The sequence below is a fragment of the Melopsittacus undulatus genome, chromosome 3 (genome assembly GCF_012275295.1).
Source record: "Melopsittacus undulatus isolate bMelUnd1 chromosome 3, bMelUnd1.mat.Z, whole genome shotgun sequence".
Taxonomy (NCBI): domain Eukaryota; kingdom Metazoa; phylum Chordata; class Aves; order Psittaciformes; family Psittaculidae; genus Melopsittacus; species Melopsittacus undulatus.
In genome coordinates this window covers 100237006-100250694 of record NC_047529.1, presented here as the reverse complement: position 1 = coordinate 100250694, position 13689 = coordinate 100237006, and the positions used below count along the sequence as shown (strand labels likewise).

The 13689-nt window shown below is 36.1% G+C and overlaps 1 protein-coding gene across 1 annotated transcript in view; it reads right to left on the bottom strand.

The window, feature by feature from the left end:
- The window catches only part of DNAH8 (dynein axonemal heavy chain 8), a 138785-nt gene that overhangs the window by 89856 nt on the left and 35240 nt on the right, over positions 1–13689 (bottom strand). Inside the window, 7 exon segments of the mRNA XM_034060769.1 lie at positions 2012–2074; positions 2666–2779; positions 3778–3882; positions 5734–5969; positions 8022–8148; positions 9830–10023; positions 12027–12216. Of these exon segments, the coding sequence (XP_033916660.1) occupies positions 2012–2074; positions 2666–2779; positions 3778–3882; positions 5734–5969; positions 8022–8148; positions 9830–10023; positions 12027–12216 (1029 nt within the window).

The following is a 13689-nucleotide window of genomic DNA, read 5'->3' as shown; positions in this document are numbered from 1 at the left end:
GGAGGAAGGAGAGACAGGACACCTGACCCAGGCTAGGCAATGAGGTATTCCATACCATAGCACGTGATGCCCAGGAGGTATACTGGGAAAGAGAAGGCTGGAGGGGTGGGGGCTCTGGAGGAAAATGGAGGAGGGAGCACATGGTGCTCGGCCAGGCAGGGTGGAGTGAGTTATGGGTCGGTGGCTGGTGGGGTGTTGTATTCTTTTCACTTGCTGTTTGCTGTATCATTATTATTTGTAGTAGTAAATGGCAGTAGGGGTTTTGTGTTATGCCTTAGCAATTAAACCGTTCTTATCTCAATCCGTGGGGGCTACATTCTTTGGATTCTCCTTCCTAACTCTCCGGGAGTAGGGGGACTTGGTTTAAACCACGACATTTTTGAAATTTGCTGTTCAGAAATTCTGAATTTACTTTTTACAAGTCTTTAAATATGTAAGAGATTGACAGAACCCCTGCTGAAAAAAAATCTTCAAGTTCCTATAGCTTGCAGTAAAATAAGGTAGGATTAAAAGTAGACCAACAACTGGGTTTGGACCCATGAACTATGGTTCATAACAAACAAATATCAAGCTGAAAGACAGTTATCTAATGAAAAAGATTAAAAGATTGGGTTATGTGATTGATGTAACTTAGCTTCTTTTCAGTTATTATCGAGTTGTCATACTTGATTCTTCCCTCTTCTACTGCTTTTATTACTCATTATTAAGTCAATAATTTTTGCTCACAAAACACAAAGTGAAGCAAGGCTACACATCAATCAATCAATCAATCAATCCTTCCACATTAAGGAAAATACTACCTGATAGAAACTAAAGTACAGTTAACATTATACAGAGAATAACCACCAAAACATTTACGAAAAAATGGTAAATGTGCCTGTCCTGGGTTAAGTTGGGATAAGCAATAGCAGATCTAATATTAATTATTTGGAAACTCACAGAATCACGGAGTCCCAAGGGTTGGAAGGGACCTCGAAAGATCATCTAGTCCAACCCCCCTGCAAGAGCAGGGTAACCTAGAGTACATCACACAGGAACTTGTCCAGGCGGGCCTTGAATATCTCCAACGTAGGAGACTCCACAACCCCCCTGAGCAACCTATTCCAGTGCTCTGTCACTCTCACAGTAAAGAAGTTCTTCCTGATGTTCACGTGGAACCTCCTATGCTCCAGTTTACACCCATTGCCCCTTGTCCTACCACTGGATATCACTGAAAAAAGCCTAGCTCCATCATCCTGACACCCACCCTTTACGTATCTGTAAACACTGATGAGGTCACCCCTCAGTCTCCTCCAAGCTAAAGAGACCCAGCTCCCTCAGCCTCTCCTCATAAGGGAGGTGTTCCACTCCCTTAATCATCTTTGTGGCTCTGCGCTGGACTCTTTCAAGCAATTCCCTGTCCTTCTTGAACTGAGGGGCCCAGAACTGGATGCAATATTCCAGATGCGGCCTCACCAAGGCAGAGTAGAGGAGGAGGAGAACCTCTCTTGCCCTACTAACCACACCCTTTCTAATGCACCCTAGGATGCCATTTGCCTTCTTGGCCACAAGGGCACATTGCTGGCTCATGGTCATCCTCCTATCCACCAGGACCCCCAGGTCCCTTTCCCCTTCACTCCTTTCCAGCAGGTCAACCCCCAACCTGTACTGGTACATGGGCTTGTTCTTCCCCAGATGCAAGACTCTACACTTGCTCTTGTTAATTGCATCAAGTTTCTCCCCGCCCAACTCTCCAGCCTGTCCAGGTCTTGCTGAATGGCAACACAGCCTTCTGGTGTGTCAGCCACTCCTCCCAGTTTAGTGTCATCAGTGAACTTGCTGAGGGTGGACTCAGTTCCCTCATCCAGGTCATTGATGAAAATATTAAACAGCACTGGTCCCAGCACCGACCCCTGAGGGACTCCACTAGTCACAGACATCCAGCTAGATTCTGCACCATTGACCACAACTCTCTGCCTTCTTCCTTTCAACCAGTTCTTGATCCACCTATCTCAATAGTTTATTTTCTTACCTGAAAGATCTGTAGTCTATTACTGGCTTCCTGAGGTGGAATATTTGGAACCATAGGTCCTTCCTTTTAAACAAGCAGTTAACAAAACTGAATATCAATTATCAAAGTGACTTAAGGAAATTATATATTTACAGGTCATCACAAAATGCACATTTTTTTGATAGTAAAATCCAATAAAGTTATGTTTCTTGGTAATGCAATACTTAAAATGGTAAATCTAAGAAAAGATAACTTTAATGAAACTTAAAATTCTTTAGCTTAACTAAACTCAATAGAACTAGACTTTCATTTTTCATATTTTGTTCTTCTAAAAATAAAACACTGAGTGGCCCAAGACCATCTTTTCTAACGTTGATGTGTGAGCAAAGATGCCACCTGTGCTACAATACATAAGTTAATTTCTAAGTTTGTTAATTTTAAAGTTAATTTTTCATGGCAAGTTGTACCACAGGGATTCTTTTCTTCCCCTACAGAGTTGCGTGCATCACTTTTTCTTCATACTGAAAAGTTTGACCTACAATGCTGACTGCTTAGCAACCATGGCATTGAACATCCAGTACCTGAGCAGTATAAAATACCAGCAACCAACAGCTGCAAACCAAAAATATTGGAAAACTAAGTCAAGTGTTATATGTAACTACTAAATTCACTTACTGTTTCATATGATATTTCAAAGTTTGACAAATCATCCCGAAAAACTGTGACTGATTCTAGCAAATTAGTCTTAAATTTGGGCTGAACTTGAACCAACTCATCTTGAACTCTGGTCTGACATGCAAAAGATTAAAATCAAAATTATTTCTTTTTGAAATCAGGAACAGATATCTGAATTACATAGAAATGAAAATTATAAATAAATGAATGAAAATACTGAACAGAAACTAAAGCTAAGTAGATATTTTTCCTTTTATGGCACTCCCTGTTTGATTTTTCACATGAAAAGTGGAGAAAAAACAAATGAACAAAGCCCATAGCTAAATCTCCTCACCACCTTTACACGAACATTTTTCATTATAAGTGGGCAAGGAACAAAAGAACACAGAAAAGGGGGAAAAAGATGCTATTATCTTCATTCCCTCCCAGCAAAAAAACTCCTAAAAGCCAAAGTGTTAACATCCTCTTCCTCACAGATGGCTCAGATTTCTCTCTAAAAACTGTCTCATTCTTTGTTCAAAAGTTTGAGATGAACCAAGAACCATGTGAAATGCAAATGTAAAATATGCTCTTGGGTCCTTTTCAGAGTGATTACTCTGTGGGACAGGTTCTAACTTAATTGCTCCAATAAAGTACATACATATGTCCATCTAACCATCCCAATACTCGATAAATGTTGAGCTTTTGTGGAATATAAGGCTGTCTTAAACAATAAAGGCAAATGTTCAATCACCACTTCAGGGTAGGGGCAGTAGCAGGGTATGCACTTCTTAAAACCCAGGTAATTTAAAGGTAGTAATCTTCCTAATCAGACAAGAATGACACAAAACCTGGAAATAAAGGAGAGCTGGAAGAGCAGAGAGACATAATACGTTTCTCATTTTCTTGCAGGTTATAAGCATATATCTAAAAACTACAGTAATATCTAAGTATTAAAGAGCTCTATAAAAGTAAAATTAGAAAATTAACATACTAATAAAAGGCATAGACACTAGTATGCAACTGAGGCCAAGTGAAAAGACAGAGTGGAGTGACAATTGGTCCCACATTGTCATTTATACTCTGAAAGAAGCATGTGATGACAAATAGAAAATAACAGTTTATACACTTACAGCTTTTTTCTGTAGTTTCTTAAAAGAATATCTGAGTGAGTCAACTCCTTCCGATTCTTCTTTTGTAACCTTAATTTCACATGTATTTAAAATGGCATAGGCTTCCTAGATAAAAAAAGGAAAAAACCTTAGGAATGCATTTTAAATTAATTTGCAGGAACATAGAACAAGTTCGTAAGAAACATTTCAAAGATAGTCTGGCCATGTAATTTAGGCATAAAATAATGATTTGTTTGTTTTTAAGTAGGATGATGACTGAAGAACTAGGGAACAGCAAAAATATTTCTTCAAAGATGTCTTGGTTGAAATACTAGAAAACAATATACAAACACCATAAATTTAATATTAGAAATACATAAAATTTATCACCTCAATGGTATTTTTATTCCACCTGAATGTACAAGTTGATTATTTTTTCCTAACTCTGAGTAATTATGCTCACTAAACTATAAATTTTTAAATGTTTTGCCATATGACCTATAAAATATTTATTACTGTTTGCCAAACTATCAAATGCCTGCCTATGTGTCTGTTACAGAATGAACCTTTTTTAATACTTGCTCTCATTAACAATGTGTTTGCCTGTCTTCTGCTCATTATTCTCCTCCTACACTCATGGCATTATTTAAAAATAAAATCATTTTCATATTTTATAGTTTCTCTGAACCACTGAAGTTGAAATGGGCCTCTGGAGATTGCCTAGTCAAGCTGGTCAGGCATGATTCTCCCTTGACTAATCATCACTGAATATGTTCAATCCCCTTTGTGTCATACATTTTCTTGGATCAAGATCTCTTTCCTTCAATCATGTTCTAGTAAGAAATATAAAGACTAATGACTCCATCAACAAAGTTTTAATTAAATCTGCCAAGAACAAAAAAAAATACTGAAATTACCAATCAGTTGCCATTGTTCTATATCCATAGATATGTCTTTATCAGACCTATATTCTTTCATCATGTAAGGAAATCTCATTAAAAATACTTAAGACTTACCTGGTAATATCACTAGCCCTATTGATGTTAACTGAATTAATTATCTTAATATAGAAAGGGAATAAATGCTTTCAAGTTACATAAAATGCGAGTGGTTTGGGAAAGAACCTTTAACCCAATATTGATATCAAGGTGCCAGGAGCAGTTTTAAATAAACAACCAATGTTAATACTTCATATTTTTATATCTTTTATTTATTTATAAATTTTGCATAATTTCCTACACATGTAAAAGCTAGCAAATAGACAGTGCTGAACTCAGTTCCTCTTTCTTATTTACTTTAACATAAGTATGTTTATCATGACAACAATCCTCTGAAAGTTCCTTCTGCTATGATGTAACAGTCTTCAAGAAAGAAAATGTTACTCTACAGCAATACAACTCCTCCTCCAAAAGGTGGATTACACTTTAACACAAATGTGTTCTATTAAGCTGACCATTTCAAAGTGTGATATTACATACCAAGTATATAACAGAATAACAAGCTTCTTTTAGCTTCTTTCTCATAGGAAAAACTAAAAGAATGCTGCAAGTTACTGACAGCATACAATGATACGTAGCTCCATGAATATTTTTTTATTGTATTTAAAGAGGTCACACAATCAAGATGTTTGTTGATAGATACAGAAAAATTAAGAGGATAAAGTCTAATGGCCAAGCACACAGCAAGAGGGAGACTACTGCTCCCTTATCTTGTGTTCTCATCTGCTTATTTCTGCATATTGTCTCCTACATTGTATTTATATTATAATTTGAGAATATCTTTTTGTTCTGCATTTATAAAGTATCTAGCTAAGTAATACTGATTAGTAATTCATAAAAAAATAACAACAAAAATATTACTTCATTTCCCATCTTCACTGTATGTCCTTTAGGACAGTAAACTCATTGTTTGGGTTCTCAGGATTTTTAAGACTCCTATTACATACTATTATTAATCAAGATAAAAAAGTCATCTTACTTCAATAGGTCCCAGAGTCATATCTATTTCTATTTCTTTATCACGTATAACAGATAAAGCTTCCATTGCAAATCTGATATCATCTAAGTCATGCAGAGGTCGAGACATTTTCTTTAAATATTCAGTTATGAACAATGTCATGTCTGTCATTTTCTTTTTATATTCCTCATTTAAATAATGACATAGGAGCATCTTCCAGGTTTTGGCTTCACTTGCTAAAGCTGTTCGCAGTGGTCCTGATTAAAAAAAAAATAAATAAAAAAAAAATCAATTTTTTTTTTCCCTGTAAAAAAAAAGCCCACATTGTCATTTATGATTCTTTAACAGTAATTAGGAAAAGCAGACAAGCAATCCAACTACTGCATTTTGAAAGAATTTAAACTATACTTAAAAATATTTCTGTTCTTGCACTGTATATTATGGTATTTATAAAACATATTGGTAAGCTTACCTAATAAAATGTATAAAGAAGATAAAAGAGGAAGGAAATGCCTACTTATTAATGTTGATTTTCAGATATTAAGCAAATGTTAATATGCATATGTAAGATCAGTGCTGTGTAAATGGCTAATACCTGAAACAGCATCTTGGGATTTCAATATTGGGATTTTGAATACTTCATAAGTAAAACTGTAAGATGTCTCATCATATCATTTACAGTTAATATATAAACACAAATGAAGAGTGTCTAGATAGAAAAGCCAATCATTTGCATTCTAACTTCTTATCAGAATAAATTAAGGTTTTAATAGGCAGTATTTTGTACTCTGGTGAAAGAAACCAAAAGATAATAGTAGCATATAACCTGTTTTACAGTAGATATAGTTTCTTTTTCAATAATATTATCATTAAATTATGATTCCTGAAAATCAGAGGTAATTCAAGAAAAGTACTGTACACTGTCCAGAAGCTAGAATATGTAAATGATAATAAATCAATTCCCAAAACTAAATTGAGTCCAAGAAAAAAACCTGCTTCCACAGATCACGAAAACGTTTAATATCCTTGATCTTGAATTTAAAGGACTTGGCTCCCTCTGGTGCAGTGGTGACAGATGAGGGAGTAGTATAACACCAACAAACTCCATATTCTTTCGGTTACACCAATTCTTATCACTCTTGGTCACATAATAATAATCAGCAAGAGTTGTCCAGAGTTAAAATACTTGGTTCCAGAATGGTTTCATTAATAAGAAGTTGCACCAAGGAATGAGGATACGCAATTAGCAGTCTGGCATTTTTGCTTATTCACTGTAAGAAACCCAGGGATAACACATCACCAAGATTCTGCAATGAACTCTAGTCATCAAAGGGTGCAGCTTTTGTCCTCTCTGATGTACAAGGAAGACAGAGATGATTTCTCAATCTAATCAATTTAATCTCTCAGAAGATGGGTGTTCCTGATTAGAAACATGGTCTTACTAATATTTTAATATTTAGAAAGGGATACAATTACTACTTGTGCCAAGACAGCAACCATGATGACATTGGCCACAAAGTAAAACAAACAAACAACAACATAAAACAGTGACACTTGTCCTGAGAAGACATGTAAGCTTCGCTGCCATAGAACACACAGCTTAATTCTTCAACAAGCAGTTGCCTAGAGAGAGTGCATTGTCATTAAGAACAGTCACATCTGAGTGTTCTTCAGAGTAACCTGATCAGTGAGTACCAGGTTGTCAGGACCATAGAAGGCCAGGTTACTGAACTATGGTGCAATATAGAACTGAGGGAATGCATTCCAACTCCAGATATTAGTGCCAGCTTCTCTACCTTTAAAGACACTAGAGGTGGACAGGAAAACACATATTTTGAGAGCTATGAGTGGGAATGGCTAAGTAGCCATATCTCCTGCTAAGCCAAAAAACTGATACTGAAAAAAAGCTGATGCAGCAATGTGCTAATCTTCTGCCAATACCAAATAAAGTGATTTATGGTTCCAATGCACTTCATAATCACTGGCTGACTTGGTGCCAGAGGTGAGTGCCAGGGATGATCAAGCCTCCATGAAAACTTCACAGCCACAACAGAATTTAATTTTGCCACTCTAAAGACGAGAAAGGAAGGGGAATGGAAGATTTTTTTCAAGACAGATTTCGTAGAAGGAAGGTTTTTTCAAGACAGATTTCTTAGATGGGTCTGAGTGAGCCCCGGCTGATTAGTCAGGGAGATCACTTCAGTAATCTCTATTCATGTTGTAAGCATTTATTTCCAAGAATAAACTAAATAACATGACTATTTTATTCATTATCTTACTGTATATGCAAAGATAAGAAAATGTCATACCTGTATGCAATTCAATTGGACCAAGAGAAATAGTAGCGTTCAAATTTTTCATCTCTTCTTCCAGCTTTGCATAGCGAAGTATTTCTTCTTTAATTTCAGTCAGAGATGGACAGCCAGCAAAAAATTGCTGTGTGTAGTTTAAAAGTCAATCAGCAAACATCCTTTTTCATATTTTTCATTAAACAAGTATCAATAGTTATTCAGGAATTACTGAAAATTTATACAACTGGTTTTAGCCTTCTGTAACCTTGCTCATAGAGTAAAATGCATATGATGAGGCAGTCATGTTTATTAATTACTGTATCAGTTACTCTCAAGTTTTTTTGGGAAGTTCCAATCAAATTTAGCAGAAAAACAGATATCCAAGACATGTAAAAAGGCTAACAGTTTTGTGAAAACAGATGATGAAAGAGAGACCAAAAAATACATGCCCACACTTACAGAAAGATTACCCTGTTAGCCCAATCATATGGAAAACAATCACAATAAAACATATTTTCCTTCCATAAACAGAACTCAAGTCTAGAAAAGTTTTGTGATTCTGCAAAGCTGCAGTTCAGAAATGTTACGCAAGAGCTGTACTCAATATGTCTGTGGCTGTCCTGGTTTGAGCAGTAGCAGTCATTTTTTCTCCTTCTTGGTAGCTGGTGCAGTGCTGTGTTTTGACTTTCAGGCTGGGAACGGTTGCTGATAGCGAGCATGTTTTGAGTTACTGCTCAAATGTTTGGTTTTTCCAAGGCCTTTTTCTGTGCTCATGCTCTGCCAGGGAGGAGGGGAGGCCAGGAGGAAGGAGAGACAGGACACCTGACCCAGGCTAGCCAAAGAGGTATTTCATACCATAGCACGTCATACCCAGGAGGTAACCAGGAGAAACCCGGAAGGGCTGGGGCTCTGGGGGGATGGAGAAGGTATCCGTCGGTGCTCGGTCGGGCAGGGTGGGGTGAGTTATGGGTTGGTGGCTGGTGAGGTGTTGTATTCTCTTCACTTGTTATTGGCTTTATCATTATTATTTGTAGTAGTAGTAGCAGGAGTGATTTGTGTTATGCCTTAGCTATTAAACTGTGCTTATCTCAATCCGTGGGGGCTACATTCTTTGGATTCTCCTTCCTAACTCTCTGGGAGTTGGGGGAGCAAGGGGGGGAGTGAGTAACGAGCTGTGCGGATTTGGTTTAAAGCACGACAGTGGCATGGACAAATAATAAATAATGAAGGCTGTTTCCCTCTTCTGTTCTTTTGTCTGAGAGTACCCAGGCAGGCAGTGGAAGGGTTAGCATAGTGCTAAAGAAAGAATGTAGGAACTACAGCATGTGTGTAAAAAACTGAACTGCATTATTATTGAGGCTTTCTATGTAGCAGTATTGTTTTCTTCAGTAGTAACTAGATGAAACAATATTTATTTGATTAGATTTCAAATTTTAATTAGACTAACAGTAAATCTCAGTTCTGCGTATACAGTGGGTTTTCCTAGCCCACATAAACTGCACAACTTGCATTGCAACAGTAGAAAGACACCAGTGCTCCTGTAGTAAATAAGGCAATGCAATATTAACAGATCTGTGTGCATATAATGCAGTCTATTAAATAGAAAATATAAGCATAGAAAGCTCAATTAATGCCAGGTTAAATAAAGTAGATACATTCGTTCTGATTAGGAAATACATTACAACTACTGAAACACAAAATAAGAATTTCAGCTGTTAATGTGCTTTCTACATCTTTTTCCTTGATTGTTTTCCCTCATTTTTTTCTGATTAACAAAAAATAGGGTTAATGAAGAACAGTCTTGAGGGGATCATCATTAAACTTACCTGAACTTTCTCGTCTTTATCTTCTGTCCATAGCATCTTATATTTCTGAAAGTCCTTCAGAACTTCACTAGCTACTTCTCTTAGAGAATTCACAGAAGAAGACAGAAGCATAACTAGTTTAGAAACATCTTCGTATTCTGCAACACCTGAGTAAAAATTTCTTAGCTGTCTGGCAAGATCACCTTCAGCTACTTCTGTAAAGTAAAATTATATGTCAATGAATGAACCATAACAAGCTTGAATAGAATTCTCTTCTAAACTTATGCATGCCAAATTAAGTAATGATACCCTTCAGTAAGGCTGAATAACCTTCTTCAAATGTCTGTATGACTGCTTAATATGATAATACAAAATGCTAGCTCTGCCCTGCTTTATGCAGCAAGAGAAAATTCCATCCAGAGTGAATGTTTCCAAATGGAAAGAAAATAGTCTTCTTAATTTACGGATTTCATTTTCTCCACTGTAATTTAATTGTAACCAGAGCACAACACAGCTTCATCAACATTCTGTATTATTTTATGTTTTTTAAACATTAATATAGAGAGTTTTAATTATATAACCCCCTCAAAATGGTGTTTCTTTAGCATGCTTCAAATACATAACTCCTTGTCATTCTATTTAGTGGTTTTAAAAAAGATACTAAGCTTTTCCAAGTCATACGTAAATAAGTGCAGAAATAATGTTTGTCATATGTTGAAGCTGCTTTTGTCTTGCAAACGGCTAATTTCAAAGTATTTTGAGTCTTGTCTGAAAGAGTGTAGAACTGAATGAAGAAAAAAAAGTAGTGGGGAGGGCAGGGAGATAGAAAAGGATAATCTAGAGATTTTCCTACATCTCATAAACCTCTTGCCTCCACAAATGTTTTCAAAGGCAGTTTTGACACTAGTAGCTGCTGCTCTGGTTACACTGTTGATGTTGAAAGACAAGATTAAGAACACGAATAAAGCTCAGATAGAAGGAAAATAAAATGCACTTAATCATATCCCTCAATCTTTGATGAATTTCTGAAACAATCAGGATCAATACAGACATTGATATCCCCAAGATCTAATAAGTCCTTTCTGCCATAATGATATCTGAGCATTCTGAAGCAGATTCAAGAGAATGCAAAAATAAAATCCACTCTTTCCACAACCTACATTGTTTAATGGGGGATTTAATGCAACTCCAAGCTCTCTTTTATGCTGAAAACCTTTTCAGGGATCTGGTCACTGGAAAATAAGTCTCAGATTGAGCCATCCTTGCCAATGTACTCCTATAGGTCTCACAAGCAAACACTAACATACACCTCCAGGTGCTGCTGGTGAGTAGTTAAAAGGTGATGAAAATGGTTACTTGTTGATGTTGTATTTTGATACAACAGAGGAAAAGGCTATGACTGATGAGGACAGTTTCCTACCACCCTGCTTGAAGCCCATTAAAAGACCTTAAAAATCATACAAAGCACATCTGAAGAAGAACAAAGTCCCAGCTCTGGACTATGGAAACAAAAAAATGCCCAAGATGTTAAAGACTATCCAAAGGAATCACAACAAAGATACAACTGTATTGCAGATTAATGGCTCAGCCAAACAGCTAAAAGAACCTGATGGTAAAAATACGTTTGGGCTTTTGTAAATGCTTGCAAAGCATATGGAGGGACATTTAGAAATAATATAATGGTAAAAAAATATCTTAATAACGCAGATGCTGGTCTATTTACAGACGGAATATTCACATGAACAAAGACTTGAAGTGTTTTATAATCCATTCTAGGAATACAGCTAGCAATTAAAATTTTTACTGGAACCTAATTATAAAACTGACTCTTGTTCTATTCTCAATATTCCAATGTAAGCTCATCTACAATCATTGCTTATGCTTTAACTATATCATTATGGTTACATTCCACAGTAAGCAGGTAAAAAAAATAACAAGCTTATGGGGCCTCAAATGAAATAGGAGATTCAGAATGTAGTAACTTTTCCAAGATTGCTTCGATTATTGTTTCTCAGAGTTTCACTTACATAACACTGAAAAGGTATTTCTGGAAAAGACAGCTAAATAAATCAAAACAAACCAAACTATTTAATGCAAGATAATCCACAGTTGGCCTTTTCGAAGGAAAGTAAGCTTATTCAGAAGCATTTATACATGACATTTTAATTAAAGACAAAAGTTAAAATAAATAAAAGAAAAACAAACCCAAACCACTTACTTTCCTTTTTTTTTTTTACTTGTCCTGGTAATCCTGCTGAGGATAATTGCTGTTTGCTTGCTTCTGGTTTTAATATAGATTTTTGCAAATGCTTCTGTCCCCATTGAGCAACTCCACGATTTACTTCCAGTATTAATTGAATCATGTGATTGATAGCTTGCTGTATATCATCTAAACTGGGGACCATTATCTGTTTAAAACATTTGAAACATTGTTCAAAAAAATGCAACTGACTGTCATTTTTTAAGTTCTCAGTTTTACTCTACTGTAGTGAATTATGGAATTTGCCCCAGGAGACAAGCTGGGAAATGTAACAGTTTGCCTCAGAATTGCAGCTAAATAACTGGTACATACTCTAGTGACCTGTTATTTATTTGCACAGTCATAACATGGTTAAAATGATAAGCAAGTGTATAAGTAGATGGATTTATTGGTGGGTTTGTTTTGTTTTATTTTACAATATGTTTATAATTCCTACAACATTTTAAATAGCATTTTTATAATGATCTTTATAATGATAAGCTTGTCACAAGCCTTGTTTCCTGCATTCTAGGAGCATTAGAAAAGGATGCCAAGATCCTCCCTTCTGTTGCTCTTAACCACTAAATTCGGAGAGAGAGAACTATAAGATAGTCATAAAAATACATATAGTCAGCTTATTTTAAAGATCTACAGCTATAGAACCTCTGTTTCAGTGCTTTTCTATACATGTATTCATACTGTGGGTAATTTCAGACAAAATCATCTGGATCAAAGTGCTAACAGTTTTAGTTGAATAATTTATTTTCTCCCAAACAGTTTCTTTTCTCCCAAAGTTTTTGTTACCTCAGAAACTTTTGGAAGAGTACAGTATTTAGTAAAGCAGTGGAACTAAATGCAGTAGCCCTGAAGATGTCAACTTGTATATTTGGCAAGGATTTTGTATCGTAATTCTGAAAGCAAACTAATACCAAGTCAGAAGAGGAGAACTCATATTCAACTACTGGAGTACATAATAAAAGGAACCAGAAGGAAAACAAGAATTCTTGATCTGAATCAAGAACAACTAGCTAACAGAATAGTGTCAAACCCCAGACTCTGGTCCGCCATCATCCACTGCATAAAGGCTTAGGGCTAGCATAGCAAAAAAAACCCCAAAAAAACTCTCCCAGAAAAAAAATCAGGCACAGTTTGGTGCATAAAACATGTCAGGAGCTGTTCCTAACACAAAATTTGAATGCAAAAATCTGGGGTCAGATAAACACTTAGTACAGTGGATACACACCATTTCACATCGGCTCACTTTCAGGTCAAAGAACAGTCTCTAGCCTGTTTTATTTAGTATTACACAAACAGCCATAAAGTCCTGAACCCAAAAGATTTTAAACTGTATTGACAGCAATAATGACTGTCTTGTCCCTGTTTGAAAATAATTGCATGTAGGATAAGGTGGAGTAAAGGCATATTTCTCAAAAATACAGAGCAGAAGGAAGAGTCTCTCTGACTCAGGAAAGAATGGCAAAATGGCATTTCTTGCTAAAATGACAAGAAAGGTCACTCTTGTGATATACTTAATTCTCAAATGTAGTCCTTAGAACATCATCTCACAGCTTTCATGTGCAAGCCATCATTCTGAAAGGATGGAGTCATCCACAGGAGTGTTCACAACTGGGACAAAAACTGC